Genomic DNA, 27065 nt, shown 5'->3' with positions numbered 1-27065 from the left:
TTAGTGGGCATCCAAAAACAACATTAGTTTCAGACATTGGCCATTATTGGGCACCCAAAAACAACATTAGTTTCAGACATTGGCCATTAGTGGGCACCCAAAAACAACATTAGTTTCAGACATTGGACATTAGTGGGCATCCAAAAACAACATTAGTTTCAGACATTAACCATTAGTGGGCATCCAAAAGCAACATTAGTTTCAGACATAGGACATTATTGATGGGCACCCAAAAACAACATTAGTTTCAGACATTGGCCATTATTGGGCACCCAAAAACAGCATTAGTTTCAGACATTGCCCATTATTGATGTGCACCCCAAAACAGCATTAGTTTCAGACATTGGCCATTATTGGACAGCCAAAAACTACACTAGTTTCAGACATTGGCAATTATTGGACACCCCAAAACAACATTAGTTTCAGACATTGGCCATTATTGGGCACTCAAAAACAACATTAGTTTCACACATTGCCCATTATTGGGCACCCAAAAACAACATTAGCTTCACACATTGGTCATTTAGGGCACAGTAGCCTCCCTACCTATGTGTTGGAATTTCAGTCATTGATCATTATTGGCCAAATTGCAAATTAGTTTCATTATGTTTTGATGAATCCAATTGTGGGAAAATATTGGATCCGAAACATAATAATGATAAAATTGGATGCTTTATGCCCAATATTTATTGGTCTCGCTATGACTTTTAAAATGTTGGACTCGACTACGTCTCGTCCAATATTTTAAAACTCATAGCTCGACCAATAAATATGGGCTCAATTTTTGGTCAAATTATTAACACAAACTGTCATTTTTTGTGCAACTAAATGGTGCAGTTTAAAATTTGGTATATTGATGGGCTCAAATTTCCCTGGCAAATTTCTTGAAAAAGTGGTACAGTGACACTGCACTGACGGGTCCACTTTCAACTTTCTCATCAGTGGGGCAGTGGCACACCTCTCTTTTTGGGTTTATGTTGGTGCTCCACAAAAAAGTGGAAACGAAATACATAAGGTGCAAAATGGCTGCCACCAGCGAAGCAAAAATCGCTTCATTGTACTCAGAATTGGACCGATTTCAGAAGAATGGCGACTACCAGAAAGCTTTGAACACAGTAAACAAAAGTAAGATGTGTTTCTTATATAGTCTATGTAATTTTTAGAAGAATTACGAATGTGTAAAATAGGATAATGGACTAAATTTGGAGGCCCTAAAATACGCCATATGTGAAACATGTACACGTAGCTGAGCAAATCTGCCGAATTCGGAGGGTTTCCGGTATTGTATAAATTTCTGGATCTGGATACCTCTACCTCTACGTAAATACTTGGCAAGGTCCATAAGTTTGGATGTAGTGCCAAGGAAGAAAACTTGTTGCTCCCGTGCAGTGCAGGTAATGAAGGTGCCGATATATACAAAGTGCGAGTAAAAATGGACCTGGATAGGCATGTTCACAAAATTTTCAAGTAGGATATTTCACATTGAAATTATTTTGTTTAAAAAGGTGATTATTTAACTTAAAAAATGAGGGGTCAACCATGTCTGTAGGTCAAAAATTACCGAAGTTATGGTGTTACGTTCTCTGCCGGCTTATCTTCTTAATAAAACTATGAAATCACACCATCAGGCGAAGTTTTACCATAATTCTTAGACTAGTTAGAGTCCTTTTTATTTCTCTCTCCATCCTCTCTTCCTCTCCTCCTCTTTTCTTCCTTTCCATAGTTTTACGACATCACGGTCGGACATTACATTCAAAAGTGAATTACAATAATAAAATACATTCGCAATCATGGCGCTACGCATATCTGCGGACATAGCGCGCCACGCCGCGATACTAGTTTGAGCGCGCATATATTGCAATTAATCGCGCATTGATAACATTACTACATGACACTCCCGAACTCCTATATGATTGTGTCAATCATCTCAAAAATGCACATTTAAATCGCGTTAAATTTACATCTTTTGTGTGCATAAATATAATTTCATGCAATTTGTTTTTTAATGCACGTTTTAATTCATTATATAAAATATTCTCCAAACGTACATTTGCCATAAATACAAATAAAATTTATGTGATAAATTTCTTCTCCAATGATAATCTCACACTAGTTTCCATTTCTCCAGAACATAATGAATTAAGTTATACATGTCCATGTTTATATGGAAATGTCGCTTGACTAATTGTGCACTATAGCTGCAATACCAAACGCTTGTCCAGAAATTTAAATTCATCATGAAATCCTGATCAATACGCACATTTTGTGATAAAATCTTATTTTAAACACAACAGTTTTTTGACGACCATATAATATTAATAATACTTTATCCCTTCATTTCAATTTTAAAAGAAATGTCGACTCGATTGACTTGCGCACTACTGCTGCAATCCCAAACGCTCGTCGCTTATTACAACAATCCCATAAAAAAGCTTACACACATTTTTGTACTCTGGCTGTGAAATAATGCACACATTTGTCCATGTGCATGATAATACTAAATTAAAACAATATAATGTTTCATTGCTGTTTAACTTTGTTTTTAAACGCAATTATGCTTTACACAACAAAACATTTTTGAATGCCACAAAGATTGACGTGCATTATGTAAGCTTAGGCCTACATCTCTACTAAACATGATATATGCAACATTTAATTTTGATATGTGCATACACATTTCGTTGTACGTACCTTTCATTTGTGCACGTACATTTGCAATATTTATAATACTTGCTTCAGTCACTATCGCACAATCCTCATTTAAATTTTATAATATATTACTGATCATTTTCATCTGTGAAAATATGAACATCTCTTGATTGTCTTCAAGTAAAAAGGCCAACAGTCAAAATATCATACCAAATGTCTGGTCATTTAGCAAGGAATCCAAGCAGGCTAGAACCTGAAGACAGCCTCTCGTAATCCATTTTCCACATCAATCTGCCACACCGATGCGTAGATCATGTAGACAACACTGCCACTGATGAAAACACACGATTCACCTGTCTTTTTCCAGAAGAACACAAATCAGCAATATATTCCAACGATGAAAATGCATCAAATCTCACAATTCTGGTATTTGAACGGAATTGATGATGATACAGTCACGAAGCTATCTGTTTTCTTCTCTTCTTTCTTCTGTAGCGAAGCTATCTGGTACTATGACGCTCTCTTCTTTCTTCCAATCCGGGCTTCCAATACAACAGTTAATCAGTTCTGCGTCCTCTTCTTTCTTCTTATGGCTAGCTCACTGAAGGTTTCTTCTTCAAAGCTGAACTAGTCTTTAAGCTTCTTTATCGACTTTGATACCTTCTTTGTCGATTTTCAAGTATCGTTCTTCGAAAACTTTGTTGATGTTTTCTTTGGTAATTTTCCAGTTTTTTTCTTCGAAAACTTCGTTGATGTTTTCTTGGTGATTTCTTTGAGTCTTTCTTAGGCTATTTCTTGGAAATGGCGTACCTGTAGATTTACTTTTTCCGCTGCCACCATGTTACGTTCTCTGCCGGCTTATCTTCTTAATAAAACTATGAAATCACACCATCAGGCGAAGTTTTACCATAATTCTTAGACTAGTTAGAGTCCTTTTTATTTCTCTCTCCATCCTCTCTTCCTCTCCTCCTCTTTTCTTCCTTTCCATAGTTTTACGACATCACGGTCGGACATTACATTCAAAAGTGAATTACAATAATAAAATACATTCGCAATCATGGCGCTACGCATATCTGCGGACATAGCGGCCACGCTTGCATACTAGTTTGAGCGCATATTGCAATTAATCGCGCATTGATAACATTACTACATGACATATGGGCAAATGTCTGTTTTTAAAAAACTGCACTTTTCTGCGCCCATCATTGACAATGCCTTACAATGACTTACTGTACAAAAAGAGCATGTAATGCATCATTTTTTACCACGGCGATCCGTTTTACACAAAGGCGATTTTATTTTATGAAATCTAACTTTCACTGCATGCTGACTTCTGTATCAAGGATAAAGTACCAGCACTTTTTAGACTACGTCGTCAAGTTTCTGGTGTCCAAATTTCACATTTTTGTATTTCCCTATGGGGATTACACAGTTAAGCCATTGACTGTGAGCTACTGTGGACACAACTTTTTGGATTGAATGTCGCCCTCTATAATAAGCAATGTGGACATGTCTAACCTGGAATTACATTGAACCAGTAACTGCTCCCCTGAACACCTCGTAAGTTGGAGAAGACAAGGTGCTCACTGGTAGAGAATTCCACCAGGCGACTGTCACGCTGGGGAAAAGCGAAGCTTTGAAGAGCTGGATACGGGCTGGTAGTGGATTGAATTTACTGGGATGGTAGGCTCTTGTAGAGGATGGAAGCATTGGAGTCATGTAGAGAGCTGGGTTGACTGCCACAAGGTTGTTACATATCTTGTACATGAGGATGAGACTGGATGTTTTTCGCCTTTGCTCGAGGGAGACCCATTGTAATTCTTGAAGCATTGATGAAACACTGTCTTGCCGTCTGTATCGGTGGAGGTCGAATCTTGCAGCCTGCCTCTGTATGTTTTCAATTTTATTGATGTCTTTTTGATGGTATGGAGACCAGACTGGACATGTGTATTCAAGATGTGGTCGGACCAGCGACATGTAGGCTTGTTCCTTCAACTTGCGAGAGCAACCTCTCAGATTTCTGCGGATGAGCCCCAGGATTTTATTTGCACGGGCTGTCACACCGCTGATGTGTTTGGACCATGACAGATTGGAGGTGAATGTCAAGCCAAGATATGGATAGTCGTCAACAGATGTCAGAGCACTATTCCCTAAATGATATCGGCCGTCAATAATATTGCGACGTAGGGTGAATCTCATAGAATGACATTTGTCAGTGTTAAATTTCATTTGCCAAATAGATGTCCACTGGTGAAGCATGTCAAGATCTTTTTGCAATGCTAGTGTGTCTTCTGAATTGTTGATAGGTCTGTACAAGAGGCAGTCGTCTGCGAAGAGCGGATATTTGAAGTAATGCCTGATGGAAGGTCATTTATGAATGATAAGAACAGCAGAGGACCAAGCACTGTGCCCTGGGGCACTCCTGAGGTGTGGGGACCCATTCCGATGCCTGGCCATCGATGACGACTCGTTGCGTGCGTTGTGTTAAGAAGTTGTCTACCCAAGCGAGTAATGAACCTCGAACTCCGTAATGTTGTAGTTTCAGGAGGAGGCGCTGGTGGGGAACGCGGTCGAACGCCTTGGAAAAATCCAACACAATGGCGTCAACTTGGCCTTTATTGTTGAGGGCACTGGCTAGATCGTGTGTGGTTATCAGAAGCTGGGACTCACAGGAGCGGCCTGGGCGGTACCCGTGCTGGGCATCTGTAAGGATGTTGAAGGTGTCATAGTGGTCCATCACCTGACTGAAGATAATGTGCTCAATTAGCTTGCTACATATGCTCGTGATTGAAACAGGGCGGTAGTTAGAAGCTGTACTCCTGTCCCCTTTCTTGTATATGGGAGATATGTTGGCTATTCTCCAAGCATTGGGTACAGTACCAGTGTCTAATGACTGTTGGAATATAGCAGTTAATACCGAGCAGTTTCAACAGCCAATTCCTTCAAAAAGCGGGCAGGGATAAGATCAGGCCCAGTCGCTTTCTTGACCTGTAAGGACTTGAGCAGCTTTAACACCCCTTGGTTGAGGCGACAATGTTGTTGATAGATGGGTAAGCAGAGCCAGTCAGCTTAGGCAAGTTAGATGTTTCTTCAGTTGTAAAAACTGACCTGAACTGGTTGTTGAAGGTGTTTGCTTTCCCCTTGCTGTCGAATATGACCTTGGAGCCTTGCTTGAGAGAAGAAGCGCCAGTAGAATCTTGCTTCTTGGACTTGATAAATCTCCAGAAAGCCTTGTTAGATTTATCCTCTGGATTATTGAGCATGTTATTTTGGAAGGACCAATAGTTCTGACGGACTTTCTTTTGGGTCAACTTCCTGTAATCCTTGTATGCTTCCCAATCAGATTGTTTTTGAGTCATTATAGCCTTATTGTAGAGGCGCTGTTTTTTTCTGCTCATCTTCCGCACCCCTTTAGTGATCCAAGGGTTTGTATGATGGGTAGCAGACATCTTGGATGGGATATGATTCTCCATAAGCTCAAGAATTTTGGAAGTAAACATGTCCCAATTTGACTCCACGGATCTTGAATTAGGGTCGCTAGATAGGAACATTTGCTGAAAATTAAGCATGTCAGCTTTCAGGTTGTTAATGTCGGCTTTATCAAACATGAACACTTTGCGGGGAATTTTCCTGTTCAGCTTTGGCTTAGTGTTCAATGTGAAACAGACTAACTCATGGTCACTGATCCCGAATACACCTTACACTGCTCAATGAATGCGGGATGGGTGGTGAGAAGCGAGATCAAGGATGTTTTTGGTCGCACCGAAATGCGTGTTGGTTCCTTTACCATTTGGTCCATAAAAATTCATTGCACATATCAAGGAGAAAAGCACATTTTGAAGGTTCTATGGCATAAGGTTCTACCACTCGGTCGATCCAATCGATATCGGCTAAATTTATGTCACCAGCAGCGATGATTGCGTCCTTGAATTTAGATTGGATATCGGACAGAGAGTTTGCAAGTTGTTCAAGATTGGAAACAGGAGATTTTGGTGGGCGATAAAAGGAGCCCAGAATTAACGGCTTCTGATGCTGGATGTGGATCTCGATCCATGTCAGTTCAGCCTCAGATTCTACAATGTTACACTCAGTGGCAATTATGTCGTCTTTGATCATGATAAAGACACCGCCTTTCCTCCCATGGGCTCGATCTTTCCTATAAGTAATGAAGCCAGGAGGGGTAATTTCTGTGGTGAGGATAGCACTACTGAGGTGAGACTCAGTTCCAATGACAATGTCTGCATTATGATGCTGAATCATGTTCTCAAGCTGGGGAACTTTTTCAGTATAAACCATCACAATTCACCACTAACACTTTAAGTTTCCGATGACCTTTGTGGTGAGATTGACTGGGAACCTGTTTGGAACGGTGAGGATTGGTTGAAGGGGAAGATGATGCAATCGGTAACCCAATGTCCTCAGAAAGGGATAAGGTAGTGTCATCCAGGCAACTGAAGGAGTTTGATAACGAAATGCTGGAAAGCGTGTGGAATATTGTGGGGCTGATGTTAGGCAGGCCACACTGGCAACAAATCCACGCTGCACTACTATGTGCATTGGCCTCGTATAGAGTTTCTGGCATGTTCATACACTCGATGTGGTACCAGCCGTCACATTGATCGCACTGGAGACATTGCTGGCCCCATTTAGCTGGTTTTTGGCAGATAAGGCATGGGTATTTCACCGGGCGTGGCCCAGGATTAACCTCAGTATCACCTGCTAACAGGAGAAGAGCCATGGCTAAGGACACATTTCTTTTGGGGCTGAAATTCATTTTCAGCTTCTTGTATGTAAGTTTCAGTGAAGTAAACGTGGTTGGTGGGCCATAATTGTTCGACTCATAATCAAGAACAGAAAAAAATGAGCCCGTGTAGTCATCAAAGTTCAGACCCATTTCTTCCAACCAGAACACAAATATGTTGGGAAGGTCAGCTTGCCTCCGTAGTACTTTGTGATTGATTGAAGCACTAATATCATCTGTGCGGCCATTGGTCAAATTGTTCGGCCTGTGGGAGATTTGAAGAACACTCAGAGTTATTATAACTAAGTAGAGGGTGAACTGGTATGACTGCATTGTTCAGTAACAGTAGTACTACCACTAGTACCAGCAAGTAAGCAGCCAAAGTCGGATAGGTAAGCTTATAGAATTATTTGCAAATTGAAGGCAGAATTGATGCAGAACAATAGGAACAATCTCACCATGTTTTGAAGAGATGAAATACAACATAGCATGAGAGAACATGAAGTCCAATTTCTTGTCCATGCAATGGGCGTGGCATGACCATTGTGGTAGCTGTGTACAACCATAGGTAATGGGTGCAGAATTCTGAAGTCATGCGGCCATCTTGGTCTGATAAAATTTTCTGGCGAAGATCGAGCCAAAAAACTGCCAAAGTTGGATGCTGGAAGGATGAAAATATTTCCTCAAGGGTGGAAGGAAACTTGAGGATCCAGGTAGTAAAGTTGAATACTATAATGGAAAACTGTGAGGTGAATTAATGAATGAAAAATCCAGAGCTGGCATAAACACCACCAGCACTGCACAAGAGCAAGCTCACCTTGATATGTGTGGATAACTGCATTAGCCCAAGAAAACTGTCCCATATAACAGGTGGTTTACATGTGCAAAGTGATCTACATTTACAGAATTTTATGGTAGTGTTGTTTTGCTTTAGAACATGAGAACCCGATCATAAAATGGGCCTCCCTAGACTCGCTTGCCAGTCCTATATACGCCGTAGGACTGGCTTACGCCATTTTGGATGTCAATGGGAAATACACACTTAACGATTTGGCGCGCCGGTTAGAAACTTGAAAAAAATCTTTAAAATTTCAGCAATGTATATAAAAGTGGTACCAACCGTATTGTGCTTGCTAATTTAAGACTCGGTTGAAACAAAATTAAGGATCGAAAGCATATTAGTGTCCAAAAGGCAAAATTATCGTCAAAGTTCTGCGAAATCGGCACCCTATGCGAAGGGTTCAGAATTGAATCGAAGCGAAAATATCCGATCTTTGCGATCAAAAACACAAAATTACAACTTTAAACATACTATTGGCAAAAGACATTATTACCAAACATTACAGAATAGAAAATTTGACATCATTTTCTCAAAATATTGAAAAAATTTGCTCACTAGACATCGAAAAAGTACGCAATCCAATTCCCGTTCAAACGCGTGGGAAACTGAAAGTGCGATAATCGTGACTAGGCCTCCCCACCTCAGCATAGACAGTAGATTGCTTATGGATAGTGCAGCACTGGGCCACAACCAGCATATTGCTTGTTATGGATAGTGCTGAGGATCTTTGCTAGAGTTTGTTGGGTTTATATATATGGCGGAAAAAATTAGATTCATAACACAGTCACAGTGTACCGCTATTGATATAGAATGGTATGCACGCAGCGCAGTTGGGCGCAATGCTTACGCTAGTTGTGCGTTGCATAATGCGTGAATGGCGCACGCTTATGTGAATTTACGCGAGCGTGAGTTGGGACTTTATTGACTTGCCTTTTATTTATAGCCGAACAAATAACAGAGTTTCTGAATTTATCCCATTTCTTTTGACAGTTCTGAAGGAAGCAAGAAACGATGAGACTGCTTTCAAATGTAAAGTAGTGTGCTTGATTCAACTGTCTCAATTCCAGCAAGCCTTCAAGGAAATTGTCAACAATCCATCCTTTGCCAGGTAAGACCACTTGTAAACATTGTATGTCCAGTCTAATCTCTTCTGTCAAGCCATGGGACCAAGCATTGACTGAATAATTATGTGTACTTATGCAATATGTTTTAAAGTGAGGAATTAAGATATAACAAGAAACTACTTGCATGAAAGTTCATCTGTGTTGGTAGACTTCATAATTGTAAATTTAAACTTATGATCTCAACACAAAATTAAGACGTACCTCAAATTTTCGGTCACAACTTTGACCTTCATCTGGAGACTGGCAACCCAAGTTTGGGATCAGTGACCTTTTGGACACTTGACCCCAAAACCCGGTCAATACACTCTGGGTAACTTGTATCGGCCCCGTCGCGGTTGAGAGATGGTTGGTTGACTCTGATGTAAATTGACTCCTTCACACCCCTTTCAAAGTATCTAGCATCCCGGTCGAGGATTTTGACCTCATCCAAATCAACTTGGTGGCTGGGGGATTCAATGTGGATGTGCTGGGAGACTTCCGACGAGGTAGTACTCGGACGACGGTGTTCTGAGAATCTGGTTTTCAAAGATCTTTCAGTCTCACCAGTGTAAGATTCTGAACACTGGCCCCTCAGGGTTTTCCCCTGACAGGGGATGTAATAAATTGGTCCGGTAATGTCTTTCTTCTCAGTTTTGTCTTTAGGTGAGACAAGTAGCTGCCTCAGAGTTTTAGTGGGTTTTTAACAAACTCTGATACCGTAGGTGCCGAAGATTCTTCGTAGGGCTTCGGAAGTTCCTTTAACGTAGGGCAAAACTACTTGTCCTTTTGTCTCAACGTTTGTATTCTTCCGGTTACTGTTCTTAGATTTCACTTCATGGTTTTATCAAAGAGATGAAAAAATGTTTTCGTTCAAAGATAATTTGTCTTAATTTTTTAGGATTTATAACCGAGATATTGGTATAAAAGAGGTTGGACCGTTGAACTCTGGTTACTATGTTATTAGGGATTCAATCATGTTTCACCGTTGTTCATCACCGATTAACAACGATGCGTCCGCGTCGTCTGCGTGGTTTACTTCGCTCGGGCAGCTAAAGCTGCCCTCGCGAAGTAAACCACGCAGACGCGCCGGACGCGAGTTATTATTACATGCCTAAGTCATTATTACATGTTTCTTATTTGCAATTTTGATTTTCTGAGTAATAAACCCATAATTAATCAAATTTCCAGCTGCATTCTTCATTAACTTGTGGAATACATAAAAAGAGATGAGAAACATATAATAATGACTTAGGCAGTTTGGTTATGAGGGTGACGACTTGCAAGTTTATGCTCTGACTTAAACCTTTGCATGATTATGATAACAGCTAACTGTCTAATATTGTGGATTCGATTGTACAGTCTACAAATTAAAATGTTTATTACACAAATTGAATAAACATAGATTCGTGAAGTCCTTCTGAAGTGATTAGACAATCAATAGTTGTTTATACCCACCTAATGTATTTCAGTACAGTATTGAAGTTGATAGATTTATAATGATTTGTTATATTTGCTATACTCTATAACTATTTCCTTACATTTGCTTGCAGTGCTCTGGTATTTGAGAAAGCGTATTGTCAGTATCGTCTAAACAAGATCAATGAGGCTCTGTCCACCATCAATGCTGTGTCTGAACCAAGTCAGAAATTGAAGGAGTTGAAAGGCCAAGTGGTAGGTATATTAGCAAATATACAGGAAAAAGTACTGTAACTATTCAGTTAGAAACCCAGTAAAAATGAGAGATTCTGCATGAAAGGCTATGTATGCACTTTTTTTCAGTTACCTATAGTAAAGCCTAAAAAACAGAATTGTTTGATTAGCGTAACCCGACCTACAAATTTTTTTTTTTAATTAATAAATTAATTTAAAAAAAGAAGAAAAAAGTTCCAAAGCCTTTATCAAACGATATTTACAGCTTTAAAAGTAAAAAAAAAAAATTAAAAAATTAAAATCCCGACCTACCTACCCTTAGATTTTTTAATGTTATGCCAATCACAACAATTTTTATTTTTTAGGCCTAACTGATAGGTGAGACTCATAGCATTTGATCTGTTCCAACAATGTTTACACCATAAACTAAAGCGATACAGACTATCCGCAAACAGGTAAATTCCCAGCATCACCCATTAATGAGGGCGATCATTCCACAAAGTGCGACAGACGAAACTGTTATGCACCCACCGCATATTTTTACAGTCTTTCACGTAAACGCGAAGACATGCAATGCTCTATCGCATATACGCAAAGACACTCAAACGATCAAATGATCTGCCCTTATATGCGAGGATTCACAACATACAACGAACAGGGACTTTAGCTGTTTGCTAATAATCTGTATCTCTTTAGTTTATGGTTTACACAAACTTTTTGGGATGAAACTGTGCAAAGGGTGAAACGGTAATATGGTGCATGACGGTACAAGTACGAGCCCCGCAGCTTCATAATTCTGTTCTTGTGGAAAAATTGAGCTGCTTAAAATGTCCCTGGACAAGGAAACATACTGTTACTTTTCTCAGTCTACCCATACAGAAATCGGGACACTTATCCTGGCTGCGATGATTATTCTATAATTATAGGCTGATTAGGGTTATGTGCATGTTTAGTGTTGAGTCCTTGAATGATGCTGAGTGATTTAACCCCCTGAGCACTACCTGCTGATCTAACATTGCCTCTGATTGGTCAATTACATGATATCTTCATTTTAATTACCGATCAGAATGGAGTTTGCAAATAATTTACCCCAATTTTTTTGCATGGGGGAATTATTCTAACAATGTTGCTGATTGGTCCAATTGATAATGAAAACTACTTTTTGGCCAATCGGCAGGTAGTTCTCATGGGGTTAAAAGGGCAGTCTTGGGCCAATGTGGTCTGCAGCTTTCTATAAAGTGCAATATGTGATCTTATATAATTGTGTGATTTATACATACAAGTGTATTTAATGACATGTCAACTGTGTCTTATTTCTTTACAGTTGTATCGATTGGAGCAGTATGGAAAGTGTCTTGATGTCTACAAAGATCTCATTAAAAACACATCGGTAAGTTGATTAAAACTGTCGTGAAGCATCAGCAAATTATAATTTGTGTGGGTGTGCAATTTCGCAAAAATTTAATTAATTAATATAATGACATCATAAAGGTATTTTAATTGTATCCAAAAGTTGAAGAAGCATTAGGAATGAAGTAAAACAGAAAGAGAAACAAATGGTACAAAATTTAAAAAGTTGATTTAAAAATCGTTTGATATTAATTGTGATTTAAAAGCGTGCCAACCCTGGTAGTTTATTCCCTAATTATAAATTAACCTTTTTTGTGACACTTCTTGTTTCTAACTCAGGATGACTTTGATGAGGAGCGTGAAACCAACCTGTCAGCTGTGGTTGCTGCTATGCAGCTATGGGAAGGACAATCTACTGTAAGTTTTATATTGTCATAGAAACAGAACAGTTTGTTGCGTAATCAAGAGTTTTCTTCTAAAAAAAAGAGTAAAAGCTTTTATTTATGATATGTGGAAGAATGAAAAGCAAGAAAAATATCAAAATGACATGATGTCGTTGGGCAGGAAAACCTCCTTTGTGATTGTGGCCCCTGAACATGTTTAAAACGAAACTGTCAAAAGTTACATAGGAAGTGTTGCTTAAAACATGTTCAGGGGCCAATAACACATAGGTTTTTCCTGCCCAGCGACGAAAACAGTTCTTTCTTAATAGAAGCAAGATGTGTCTTCACCAAATGGGCTGTTCCAGTTGAAATCCATACACCCCCTGTGGAAGACATGACCTTAATCTCCCACACAGGGAGCAGGGAGCATTTATTTTGCTGCCAGGTTTTCGAATTTTACCTTGTGTTAATTTGGTTGCCCCCCCCCCCCTTGTTATTAGGTATTTCAAACTTTTTTAGCAGCTGGTCTGCTCAGTGCAATTTTGTCTGTGATAGCTATTTCATTTTCATTTTTATCTATTTTTTTTTCCAAATATTTAAATCCACTCTTTTTGTAAGCAGCTGGTCTGCTCATTATGTATTCCCCATTTTCAAATTAAGCCCTTTTAAAACAGCTGGTCTGTTCTGTGTAATCCCCCATGGTCTCATTTTTGTTTGGTATTATTAATTATTTCTAATGTGCAATATTTGATGTTTTTTATGATATTTAAATGTTTCTCGTGTGCAATTATTCTAAATGTAATTTGATGTTTTTACAATTTCTAAATGTGTCTTTAAAATGTTATTTGATGTTTTATACTATTTAAATCAAATTGTAAAATTCATGTAATTCAGCCATTTGGCTGCAATGTGTTATTAATAAATATACTATACTATAGGGACTGCCTTTTGAAAATTAGAAAAGAGTGTAGAATGCTCTTCTGGTCTCTCCAAGAAGAGCTATTTGCACCTGTTGTCATTAAAGCATAAAGAATTTAATGAGTCATTTAGAGGAGCTATAAATCGCTCTTGCAAATGCAACTTAAGAAGAGCTGTAGAGGAGTGATTGCTCTCACTCCTCTCAAAAAGTAGTCCCTGAAGGAGTGTGAATTTCAAATGGAGTTACCTGAATGGGTGATTCCATTTGAAATCCTGTGAGAGATAAGGTCATGTCTTCCATAGGGGGATAACCCAATCTGCGTGTTTACACTGAGTACTCTGTATTTTTACCCGGTATTACATGGTAACCCACAATCCGATTCAAGCAACAACCACCACGTTTTTACAGGCGCTTGAAAAATAAGGGTTGTGATGTGTACCGGAAGTACTGAAAGTATTTTCCTGACCCCAAGCTGCTTTTAAGGTCATAATGTGGTCCAGAAAATCAACATAAAAGAAGTTCAACACCCAGCAACCGTTAACCGTTCCGTTTCCACTGGCAGAAACACCGGGGTGTCACATCACATGGTCTACCTCATGAGGTGGATCACGGTTGCCTGGTGTCCACACCGCATCACTCTAAACCGATCTGTTTCCACTGGGCACATTAACCGGTAACACTCTAAACTAAACCGCATTACCCGCCAACCGTTCCCCAGTAGAAACACGCAGATGTGTCTTGCCTAATTTATGGACATTGAGATAAGGTGACGAATGGATTATATAGCTGTGATAATGGTCTCTACATTCCTGAGGTTTATTCATTTCTGAGACTTTTTTCTTGTTTATATATATTTATTTGGTTATAGAAATAAAGTTGTCTCTTTCTGATTGTATTTTCACAGGAAGACCTTGGGTTGAAAGACGACACCTTTGAATTGTGCTACAACAAAGCTTGTTTAGTACTAGGACAGGGTGATTATACCGAGGCCTTAAAGCTCTTGGAGAGAGCTGAACAGCTATGCAAAGAAAGTTTGGAAGATGACCCGGTAAGTTAATAAAAGTAAAAAGTTATGATCCAAAATGCGATATATACAAACACTGCTTTGTGTATTTTGTCCTGCCTGAACTTGTTCAGAATAAGACTGCACTCACTATTTTTCTCTGTATGTGTCTATATACCGTATTTCGTCAAATAAACGCCCCCCAGGGGTGTTACATTTTCCCAGGGGGGCGAGTTTATTCAAGGTCAATTTTAGAATGATAATTCCCGTTAAAATCATGAGGTAAACTTCAAATTCACGCTAAAATGACGAAATATGAACTAGAAACACTCGACTTCTGGTTCACTTCCGGGTTTCTGATCCAGATTTTCGCCAATTATTGACGCTATTATCAACCATGTGGGCAACTTGGTAAGCTTACTTCACAAGATAGCATGGAAATATTGGCATTTTTAAAATATCTTGGTTGAAGAAAGTGGTGGGGGGGGGCGTTTATTTGAGGGGGGCGACTATTTGACGAAATACGGTATGTTGTTAGGTGTATTACATACTGATAGATGTGAACAAAAGGGTAAAATCCATAGTGACGGATGTTGAGATTTCATGAAAAATGGTTTTCACATAGTAATGAATAACTTTGGCAATCTATTGTATGTGAGATGTTCGAATTTACAACATTTTAATGTTTTGGAAATAACTTTCAAAGGTGTACTTTTAATAGACACATGAATTGCTACATTAATGGCAAGTTTATAATCTGTGACCAATACAATTTGCGACCAACATCCAGCACTATGTAAAACACATTGGTTTTGACATCGTCACTATGTTATACACCTAAATCTTACAGCTACAAGGGAAAACCAACAAGGCTATGAAGACCCCAAATACTATACTAGTTTACCTTATATTACACATGTATTGTCTTATTCTTTGTAGGATATGACGGAGGAAGAAATAGAAGCTGAATTAGGTTCAGTACGTGTCCAGAAGGGCTACATCTTACAGCTTCAAGGGAAAACTGATGATGCTATGAAGATATACAACCAAGTGGTCAAATTAAGGTTAGTAGTTTGTTATAGTTGTTGTTTAATTGTTGTCTTTGCTATTGTTGTTGATATGATAATGATCGAGAGCTTATCGTTGCGATCACTACTTATTGGGCTGTTGCATTTGAAATCCATCCCCCCTATGGAAGACATGATCTTAATCTCCCACACAGGTAGTATAGATTTCAAATGGAGTCACCCATTCAGAGCATATCATCAATCAATCAATCAAGAAACCCGACAGGCATTTAGAGATGTTATACACAGATATATTATGCATTTAAAGTGTATTTTGGTCAATCATACATAGTAATGTTATTCTAATTTAATTATATTGATTTAATTGTTACTGTCTAATTGTATTAAAATTTATTTATATACCAATGACTCTTGTTTACATTTGATTTTATTACTTTGTTGAGCTATTAGTATCACTTGTATATTGATGTTGATGATTGATGAAAATAAAATATGAATGAATGAATGAATGAATGAATGAATGAATGAATGAATGAATGAATGAATGAATGAATGAATATACCATAGCATTTACAAATTGACAAAAAAAAAAAGTTTTAAGCTGACTCTTGAAACGCTCAGTGGATTGGGCAGTTCTGATGTTGATGCATTCCACGCCCTGGCTGAATACCTGCCAACTAGTAAGATTTTGTCGTATTTAGTAAGATTTCTAGATTTCCAGGTGTCAAAAAATCTTACTAATCTGATTTTTTTTTTATTACCAGAAAGTTTATTTATTTTTCTTTATTCAAAGTTTTTGGCGACTTTTTCTATAAAATGTGCCTTCTGTAAGGGGCTTGTAAAAAGTGTAGAAACCCTCTACCCCCACCAGGGCGTTTCCCCTGTATCCCACCAGGACCCTTAAGCAGGCCCCTGGCCGTGAACCGTGAGAGCGCTTGCTCGCTACGCTCCCATTGAGTACTCTTTTGGGATTTCAATGTTGGCAGGTATGTTGCTGGCATTAGTAAAGAACTTTGTATGTTACATAGTGATGGTTTTAGTGTCTGTCTTTAAATGTTAGATTTTCAAAAAAGTAACTAATGTTGTTATTTTTTTATTGTTTTTTTTTTTAATTCCCAGACCTGATGATATTGGATTAATGGCAGTAGCATCCAATAACATAGTCAGTCTCAACAAGGACCAAAATGTATTTGATTCTAAGAAGAAAATCAAAGCAACCATATCCGATAACCTGAACCACAAGCTGAGTGTCCAGCAACGATCAGCCATGGCTTGTAATCGATGTCTTATTATGGTATATACAAATCAAGTAAGTCGTCCTTTATATCTACATCTGCAGGTCGCGTAATTTTTTTTGCAACCATAACAGGATGCAAAATTTTATTCTAACCCTAACCCTGACCCTTTCTTATGTGTTCCTATGGGTTATAACATTTTTGCGTCCCGTTATGGTTTCAGAATAAAATTAAGCCTGCAGGACAGTGCAACATAACTCTCATGAAGGGTGTAGCAAACACCCTGCTATCTGCAGACCTGTGAGACCTCCGCTAGTTAGTGGAAATCCACTTTTTCCATTTTTCTGACCAATTTCAATTTCCGCTTTTACCAAAAATGTGTCTGTGTACCTCTGATAGCATTACCTGTCACAATAAAATGACTGGAAAATGAGTTTAACGATCATCAGAAATGTCATAAAACGCAGTTCATTAATAACATCATCGCGACGTTGTGGAGTTCACATATTCTTTGGTTCCTTGTCCTTACGTTTAGAACTGAGCCCATCGGAATGATGTTAAGATGGTGACCACCAGTTTTTTCCCTGTGTGGCGCCGAGAGGTATTTTCAATCCAACCCATCCATCAAAAGTGTAACATTTACGTTATAAAAAATCACATGGAATTAAGAGAAGATACATCATGCCCACCATTAAATGTAATTTTGTCAGCCAACGCTAACATTTATGCAATGAAATACAAGCTTATAATTGTCTCTTTTGTGGTGAAATACGCACAAATAGCCATTGAATTTGTAGTTTGGTAAGTAAATTTTGTAAAAAATTAAGTAAAGTTGTAAGTGTTAATTTATGTGTAAAAATGCCCTCTAAATGTGCCAGAAACCAAGTGGGGCCCCTTTTTTTAAACCCCACTCACATGCCTGAATATGCAACAATGGAAAAAAAGGGAAAATATACAAAAAGTGTTGATCCATGTTTCTACATAATCTCTTCACATGCGTTTCAAGATCATTTTGATTTGTTTACTTTTTCATTTCAGTATGACCAGTGCAGAAAACTGCTGAAAAACATCAAAGATAAGGACAAGGAATCTGATATGCCATGTCTCTTGGAGGCTGCCCTCTTATGTCGAGAAAAACAATATCAGAAAGCCATGAAACTATTAGAGGTAAAGTACTAACAGAGATTTTACTCAGGTACTAATGGAGATACAAGGTTGCCAAACATTTATACCCAGGTGTAGGCAGTGGCGTAACTACCGGGGGGGGCAGAGGGGGCAACGTGCCCGGCGCTACCCTTAGGGGGCGCCAAATTGACCAATTCAGCATCGATTCTGCGCCCCTCCAAGCGATGAAAGTCAAAATTTTCGCCCGCTTCTCGCGCATTTCAGCACAAGATCAATTGAAAGAACATTTTAAGACCGATATTCAACTGACTTCTAGTAACCAAAATTAATTAGTGGTAGGCCTTATTTGTCCAAAATTTTGCGCAAATCGTCTAAGATATTCTCGGGGGGTTGTAGGCGCACATTTTGTTTGTTGCCCGGCGCTACCAACCCTAGTTACGCCACTGGGTGTAGGGTCTTTACCAAAAGTTCGCCCTGACGAGTGAATTCTTGGCCTTGGCGAGACAGATCGTTCCCTACTATGCAGAAATTGTACCTGGGATTCATTGAACATACGCACCAAACACAGTTTTCACTTACAAACCAATACTTTAATATCTCTTTAATACTCATAGATAATTTATAATACTGTTAGATAGCTATTTAGTCTGATTTTAGTGATTTAGTGTGTTCAGTGGTAGAACAAATTGTAATTACCACGGGTAAGGGGGCTGGCATTTTCTTCGGAAGAGGGGGGGTCACAAATATGTCGGTGACTGGAGTCAATTTTTTATGACCCCCCTATCGCGGGTTAAAAAAATTTATGACCCTGACCCCCCCCTTCCAACTACACAGACTCAAGAAAAATTATTCATTGCGGAACTAAGGTGCAGAGCGCGTCAAAACTTAAAAGTGAAGAAAGTGTGTAGATCGCGGTGAACGCCGTATCATAAAAAAAAAAAAGGCGCGCGGAGCGTGTAAAAATTTTGCGAAAATTTTAAGTCACCAGCCCTTAATAATTCTATAACCCCCCTATTTTGGGTGTTCAAAAATTATAACCCCCTATTTTTGGTCTGAAAATTCTATGACCCCCCCCCCAGTATTTTTGGGACCCCCCCCCTTCCGAAGAAAATGCCAGCCCCCTAACTTTCCGCCATTTTGTCTGTCTGAATTGTTTACACAACTTCTGCGCAACTGCAAAGATGAGCTAAATTTAGATCGCTTTAAATTAAGGGCGCACCACACATAAATGCTTAAAAGCCTAAATTGGCACCAACACCAGGATCACAGGTCAAATTATCGAAAGTCGCCCAATTTTTTTCTTAACTATTGGTTTCTATGAGACAGGAAATTGTCAAAAGTCACAGGGAAATCTTCAAATCTTCAAAAGTCGCCCAATTGGTTAATACTCAGTGCTGTACGGTGCGACCATTTTAGGCGCATTGGCGACTAGATTTTTTCTGATGCGACTAAACCTTCAATCCATGGCGCCAATAGCGACCAACTGTTGAAGCTTTTAATCGCCAGCAAATGCAAAACATGTACATATGGATGATAATATAGGATAGGTCAAAAGTTTTGATTGTTTTTAAGCACTCAAGATGGCATCAAAATAAAAAAAAAACTTTGAATTTGATGGAGCTTTTGGGAAACAAGAAGGATGACGATGAAACAATTAAATCAGGGAATCCAACAGCAGTTGATACTTTTAATGAACCTAGTAGAACCCGGAACTGGAAATGGAAGTAAGCCTAAAAAAACTTGGGAGCAAAATTTGGGCGCCTAAATTGATACAGTTAGGAGCCATTGGCTCCTCAATCAGTTTTTGCACCGTACAGCACTGTTAATACTGTATCCTTTGCACCCAAATAATGTGTCAGAAGCAGTAAAAATGTCAATAATGAACCAGGCATAGCTGAGCTCAATATTTATATGTTTTAGTGTCCAGAACACATGGGTGTAAAGGATCAGGCAGTAACTATTCTTTTACACCAAAATAGTGCAGCTTAAAGAGAATATAACCTTTTTCGCCCAAATATTTTTTTAAAGTTATATTATGATTTGCTATATATTTCTCTACAGGAGTATTCAAACAGTAAGGAGGATGTTTCCATTGCATTAACACTAACAAGGGCTCAGATATATCTTATGCAAGGTTAGTACTCAGTGGCATCCGTGGCCGCCCCAACCCGGGGGGCTGAACATTTTTTATTTTTGCTTCCCCTTCATCAACAGCCCGAAAAGGTTGACCCAATTTTTTTCTCGGTTGTTTGAAAAAGTGATTTTCAAAAAAAAGGGAAATTCAAAATTTTTGATGCTTTATCAAATTTTTCCGCCCTCTGGTATTTACTAATTCTTTTTGCCGCCCCCTTCGTTTTTGCCGCCCCAGTTTTTGTCTCCCCTTCTTCTTCCGCTGCCCCTTTATTTTGGCCGCCCGCTGCTTTTTTACCCGGGGCTGGCGCCCTAAAGCCCCCCAAAAAATACGCAAGCATGGTACTATATTGGAATATTCAATTGAAATCCATACACCGTAAGGACAACACGACCTTAATCTCCCACTCATGGAGTGTAGATTTCAAATGGAGTCACCCATTCAGGTAACCCCGTTTGAAATCTACACTCCCTGTGTGGGAGATTAAGGTCATGTCTTCCATTCGCCGTCGAAGTGATGTAATAATCCGATTAACTACCATAGCAATAGGGCAAAACAATTTTTGAATATATCGCACTTCACTAGCACGGTATCGCGGTACCTCTGCATTGAACCATATCAAGCTGATCACTCGCATCTGTAAGATTAGTATATTTGAAAGGAGCGATGTTGTATTCAATCTATGATTGCAAACATACACAGGTGATGAGCAGCGTTCGAAATTTTGGTTGTCCATTCGCCCAGGACAACTAAAAAAGTCGCTAGATAACCAAAAATACTGATTCGGTTGTCCGCCGGACAACCATAAATCTGTAGCCAAAAGTCACCTTTGTAGGCCTACGGACAACCAAAAACTTAGATGGACAACCAGAAATTGTAATTTGGTTGTCTGTGGGACAACCATTTATTTCGAACACTGGTGATGAGCTAGACAAACTCCAATCAGTCGTCTACACTGTGCATGTAATGTGTTTATGCTTCGTAGTGACGACTGATTATCTTACAGTTCATATTGTGGCGGACGCATGAAAATATTCTCTATATATTTTAAATGGATAAGGTTGTATTATCTTGATATGAGATCATGCCCTAACATTTACTGAATGCTGAATGCAGCATAAATATTTAGAAAGTTTTATTATGCAGCAAACATGTTATATGTGTGCACCACCTTGATCAATAACAGAAGGCAGTCGCCAACGATAATATTTTTGTTTGCACAACTGTTATTTTCTGTTTTTATCAATAGGCAACATTGGACAAGCCTGTGATGTTCTTCAGTCACTGGGTGATAACAAACATCGACCTGGTATTGTTTCAACACTTGTGGCGCTTTACGCTAACATGGAGAACACAGAGGGCGCTATAGAAGCACTGGATAAAGCGGTGGATTGGTACAAGAGTCAAGGGGTAAGTCACAAAGTCAGTGAATATGGATTTCACTTTTTGTTAAATATAAGAATAAATTATTAACCATATGTGACCATCCACCAGGAATGGGATGAGCTTGTTTTGAGATGTGGTCCAATCGCTCTGCTTCAGATACAACACGGCTTACTGTACATAAATTCAATGCCAAATCTCTCCATTCTGCCGCAAATAAAGCTTTTTCTCTGGCTGCTCCTGGACTGTGGAACAATTTACCCATCACCATTCGTACTGCAAACTCATTACCAGTCTTCAAGAAATTACTGAAGTCGTATCTCTTCCCAAAAAGTTGACTGTTTTTATTGCTCATATTGTTTTGTTATATTGTGTTTATGCTTTGAATTTGTTTATGCGCCATGGTCTAGATGTAACGGCGCTTTATAAAAGAATTGTGTATGTATGTATGCATGTTAAACTTTTTAAAAAAACAGTAGAAAACAAAGGATTTCTCATATGTAGTTTTACTTATTTTTTACTACCTTACAAACAAGCAACAGATCATATATCATTGTATTTTGAGAGGAATTTGACTATCCAATATCTCAAAAAGTGGATGTGCACCTAATTTAATGTCTTTCACTTTTTGTGTAGCCTAGCCTGAGAGGTAGATTAACAATAGCTTGACAATAAGTTTGCAAAATAAACAACCCATGAAATTTCCCAAAAGGTGCAAGTCACCATTAAATCTGTACACAGGAATAACATTAGAGAGATTGCGATTTCCAAACATACGTATTGAACAGCCGGGCAATCTATTCAAAATCACTCTCCTGTGACGGGATTTTGAATAGATTGCACAGGCGTTCGATACTACGTTTGGAAATTACAATCTCTCTAAGGCCAAAAAAAAAATTGTTTGTTTGTCCACGTCCGACCGACCGTGTACCCTGGTCCCGACCGTTTTTTTGTTTTTTTTTTGGATTTTTTTTTTTTTTTTTTGGATTTTTCAAAAAAAAAAAAAAAAAAAAAAAAATTTCAAGTTTTTATTTGTTCGGTTTTGTAGTGTCCCTGGACCTAGACCTAAATGCTAGGATCATTCATGGTTGACCTAAAAAAAAAAAATCAAAAAAAAAAAAATCAAGATGTTTTGTTTTTTTAATATGAAAATTGATAATTTGTATTCATAGTCTATTAATGATTTCAAAATGCATTGAATTTGAATGCATTTTGAAATCATTAATAGAGTATGACATGAATACAAAGTATCAATTTTCATATTAAAAATACAAAACATCTTGAATTTTATTTTTTTTTATTTTTTATTTTTTAGGTCAACCATAATTATCCTAGCATTTAGGTCTAGGTCCAGGGACACTACAAAACCGAAAAAATAAAAAAACTTTTTTTTTTTTTTTGCAATTTGGTACCCGGTTACCCGCCCGAAAAAATCTTGGTACCGGGTACAAAATTACCGAAAATGCCAGGCCTATGCAGAACCATCTCAAGAGTTAAACCAGTGAAGTGCTGTGTGTTTGGACTTATTTACCAGTCTTGTCAGTTGTCAGTTTCAAGTGCAATATCTGTAAGAAAAAAAAAAAAAAAAAAAAAAAATCCGACCTACCGACCCAACTATTTCATAAGCCTTTATGGACAAACAAACAATTTTTTTTTTTTTTTGGCCTAATGTGTAATGCAACACACCATGGAATTGTTTGTGGACATTTTGGGCATTATGAAGAATACGCATTATTGTTTCATTTGTTATTTGTTTTTTCAGGGTTCTCAGAGTGAGCTACACACATTGCTGCGTGAGAATACCAACTTCAAGATTCGACATGGACAGTCAGAAGCTGCCACTAGTTTACTTGAGGATCTGAGACAGTATGTATTATTCTTAACCCCATGAGAACTACCTGCCGATTGGCCAAAAAGAAGTTTTCATTATCAATTGGACCAATCAGCAACATTGTTAGAATTATTTTACCATGCAAATAAATTGGGGTGAATTATTTTCAAAGCTTCATTCTGATTAAAGGTGATTAAAGTGAAGATATCATGTAATTGACCAGTCAGAGGCAATGTTAGATCGGCAGGTAGTGCTCAGGGGGTTAAACAGCTATATAATCTGCAATCTGATTAGCTTATAATCGGATCTGAGCTGTGTTAGATCTCACAATAGATATGCGCATACTACATATGACGATTACACACAAGAATACACTTGCGGTGCAGCAGTGATCACATGCGCCATCGCAATATTTTACGTTCGCACACATGGATGAGGACTCTGTGGATTGGCCAACTTCATGCACAGGAGTGAACTTGATCTAAATGGTCACCAAATTTCAAATACTGGTATCAATCTTTGTCAATTCACAGCTCTTGGTAGCAGGTGCGGTATCAAAGCATGTCAATCAAATCGCCATAATATGATCAGGTTTAGATTTATGCCAGGTTACATAAGTGAGGACTTTCTTTTCTGTTTATTGAGAATTTAGGAACCTGAATATGTGACCTGCTCTGACGAAACCCGCCATAAGTCGCACTCGGTCATTTCGAGATACAGCGAGTCAAAGTTAAGAAAGGGGTGAAAAATCTTGCAATTTTGTTTTTCAGGTTTTATTATTTTTTGATTCCTTAATATGTTTAACCTACCATTGCAAATAAAATATTCTTTCACATCTAAAACACCCAAATCTAGCATTTTCTGAGCCAAACCAAGTCCTTTAACATGTCATTTTACAACTTTAAAGCCACTTTTCTTGCATTTGCCTTTTCTTTTTGTGTTGCTTCTCACCTTCCCGTTGAAAGACTGTAGAATGAGGACCACATGTCCCAGAACCTTAATTTTGGTATCAAATGAAAGCTGAAAACCTATACTAAATGATGACATCAAAAACTCAATATTCAAAATTAAAGAGTTCTGTCTGGTTTTGTGGGAGCAGGTCACATATATGGTGTCACAAAACTTACTGCAATAACATGTTTTATTTACACTTCTCTCTCTTTCAGGGCCAACCCAGGCGACATCAGGACATTAGCTCAACTCATCTCAGCTTATTCCAAGTTTGACCCAAAAAGGGCTCAAGAGTATCCTTGACAAATTTATGTATCTGTCTGTATGTGTGTCTGTCTGTCTGTGTGCCTGTCTGTCTGTAGGGGTTTGTTCGCATGAGTATTTGTCTTCGCTCAAAGTGTTAGTGAGCTTGTGTTATCCCATTGGTGCATTCTTGTTAACATAATAGTCAGTCATGCAGGGTAAGAGCATGGCATAATGGTTAGGGTACTCGCCTTTGGTGCATGAGATCCTGGGTTCAATTCCTGGCGATGTAGATTTGTTGGGATATTAACTTTAGCAAAATAGTCTGATATTAAATTGGCAACATCTGTAGATTAAATTCAGACTTCTGCTTGATCATCCCCATGGTTCATTCAGAAAATAATTCATAAAAGTATGCCATCCTCTGGAGGGGACTTTAAGCCATCGGTCCCGTGTATGTATATAGAGCCATGTTCCCAATCCAATCCGGTCTTCAAATGGACCACAATGGAAATAAGCTTCTTGGGTTGTCCAGATGAAATCAAATCAAATAGTTCTAATTTTAATTGTAAGTGTGTTTTTTCTTGCAATCTGGGTGGAATGCTATACTCCACTTGAAATCCATGCACCCCATGTATGGAGACATGACCTTAACCCCATGAGAACTACCTGCCTATTGGTCAAAAAGAAGTTTTCATTAGCAATTGGACCAATCAGCAACATTGTTAGAATAATTTCACCACACAAAAAAATTGGGGTGAATTATTTGCAAAGCTCCATTCTGATTGGTGATTAAAGTGAAGACATCATGTAATTTACCAATCAGAGACAATGTAAGATCAGCAGGTATTGCTCAGGGGGTTAATCTCACTCCCACAAAGTGGATATTAAAGATTTCAAATGGGGTTACCTGAATGGGTGGGAGATAGAGGTCATGTCTTTTATAGAGGAGGGTGTGATTTTCAAATGGCCCAATTCTCCAATTACTCCTTAACGTAATACTATCGGGGGGTCTGATATATATCAGATATATCCCAAAAGAAACATGGGGGTGTGTTGATTTCAAATAACTCAATTCTCTAGTTTTTCCTTAACATGAATTGCAATCAGACTGAGCCAGGAGTTGCCTCCAGTGCAAGAATTCTCTGGCAACATTGATGTAGACACACTGGAAAACACACCTATATTTATGGCGACAAGGGCGATGAAAAAAGGCGCCCCCAAGAACGAGCCGGCTGCTGGAGATGCAAAGAAGGAAGCAGAAATAACGAAGAAGAAGAGAAAACGAAAGAAGATTCGTAAGTTGAAAATGTAGCAAACTCTGTAAATAATATGAAATGTGATGTTATTATGTAAAGATAGTGATTCTAAAGAGGCTTAGAAAATAATTGTGTCAACATTACCAGATGATAACCAGCATTTCTTTTTTCATTTTTTCACAATGTGGTCAGAGAGATGTGGTTGGAGAACTCTCTCAGTGCTTTCCTGTATACATATATGCCTGGTTATGGAAGGAAGTGTAGATGTCTTTGTACGTTTCAAAATAACTCTATACTGTGCTGTTCTATTTGAAAAGTACACCCCACTGTGTACTGTGCTGTTCCATTTGAAAAGTACACCCCACTGTGTACTGTGCTGTTCCATTTGAAAAGTACACCCCACTGTGTACTGTGCTGTTCCATTTGAAAAGTACACCCCACTGTGTACTGTGCTGTTCCATTTGAAAAGTACACCCCACTGTGTACTGTGCTGTTCCATTTGAAAAGTACACCCCACTGTGTACTGTGCTGTTCCATTTGAAAAGTACACCCCACTGGCAGATTTTGGAAGTTCAACCAAATTCAACAATTATTCCAGATTAAACCATTTTCATCCATAGAAAATGGAAAAGATGTGGAAGATTTTGAAATTCCAAATAAAATTGTGTAATTTTCAGCCAGATTGTGCAAAATCCAACTTGGTTTGATAATTTCCAGTCGGAATGTTACATAAAACTAGCAGCATTTTCTAGCTGGATTGACCATGAAATACAACTAGAATTTACATGGCAGTGTAATCTTCCACAACGGGTGTGTGAATTATTATGGAATAGCCCAATTTTACCCAAGTTCATTATATACCGTTTCTTTCACACAGGATACATGCCTAAATATTATGACCCTGCTGTGACCCCTGACCCTGAGCGTTGGTTACCAATAAGAGAAAGGTCAACTTACAAAGCTAAGAGGAAAAACAAGAAAGCTGGAATTGGAAAAGGAACCCAGGGAGCCACAGCTGGACCTAATGATATGTAAGTTATCCATAGAATTAAAGAAGGAGAACCAGGACTCGACTGCCATCTTGATACATGCATGGAGCAAAAATTGGGGGTAATGCTCTCAAGGTATTTGTTGTCATGTAAGCGCGACATCGCATACTAAGCGTAATTTGACACGCTTCTAGTGAAACTCGTCGATTGCAAGACGCTAAAGATGAGACATAGAATTGTTTTCGTTCGTC

The 27065-nt window shown here is 38.5% G+C and overlaps 1 protein-coding gene across 1 annotated transcript in view; it reads left to right on the top strand.

Annotated features, from left to right (window-relative positions):
- The first annotated feature begins 1000 nt into the window (after positions 1-1000).
- Positions 1001-27065, top strand: part of LOC140162467 (signal recognition particle subunit SRP72-like) — a 28775-nt gene continuing 2710 nt past the window's right edge. Inside the window, 15 exon segments of the mRNA XM_072185706.1 lie at positions 1001-1125; positions 9222-9339; positions 10885-11005; positions 12309-12374; positions 12674-12751; positions 14541-14684; positions 15579-15703; positions 16787-16976; positions 17941-18069; positions 20089-20161; positions 21408-21568; positions 23304-23407; positions 24539-24616; positions 25677-25864; positions 26703-26856. Of these exon segments, the coding sequence (XP_072041807.1) occupies positions 1023-1125; positions 9222-9339; positions 10885-11005; positions 12309-12374; positions 12674-12751; positions 14541-14684; positions 15579-15703; positions 16787-16976; positions 17941-18069; positions 20089-20161; positions 21408-21568; positions 23304-23407; positions 24539-24616; positions 25677-25864; positions 26703-26856 (1832 nt within the window). The 5' untranslated portion in view covers positions 1001-1022.

The sequence above is a fragment of the Amphiura filiformis genome, chromosome 10, assembly GCF_039555335.1.
Source record: "Amphiura filiformis chromosome 10, Afil_fr2py, whole genome shotgun sequence".
Lineage (NCBI taxonomy): Eukaryota > Metazoa > Echinodermata > Ophiuroidea > Amphilepidida > Amphiuridae > Amphiura > Amphiura filiformis.
This window is presented reverse-complemented; position numbering and strand designations above follow the sequence as displayed.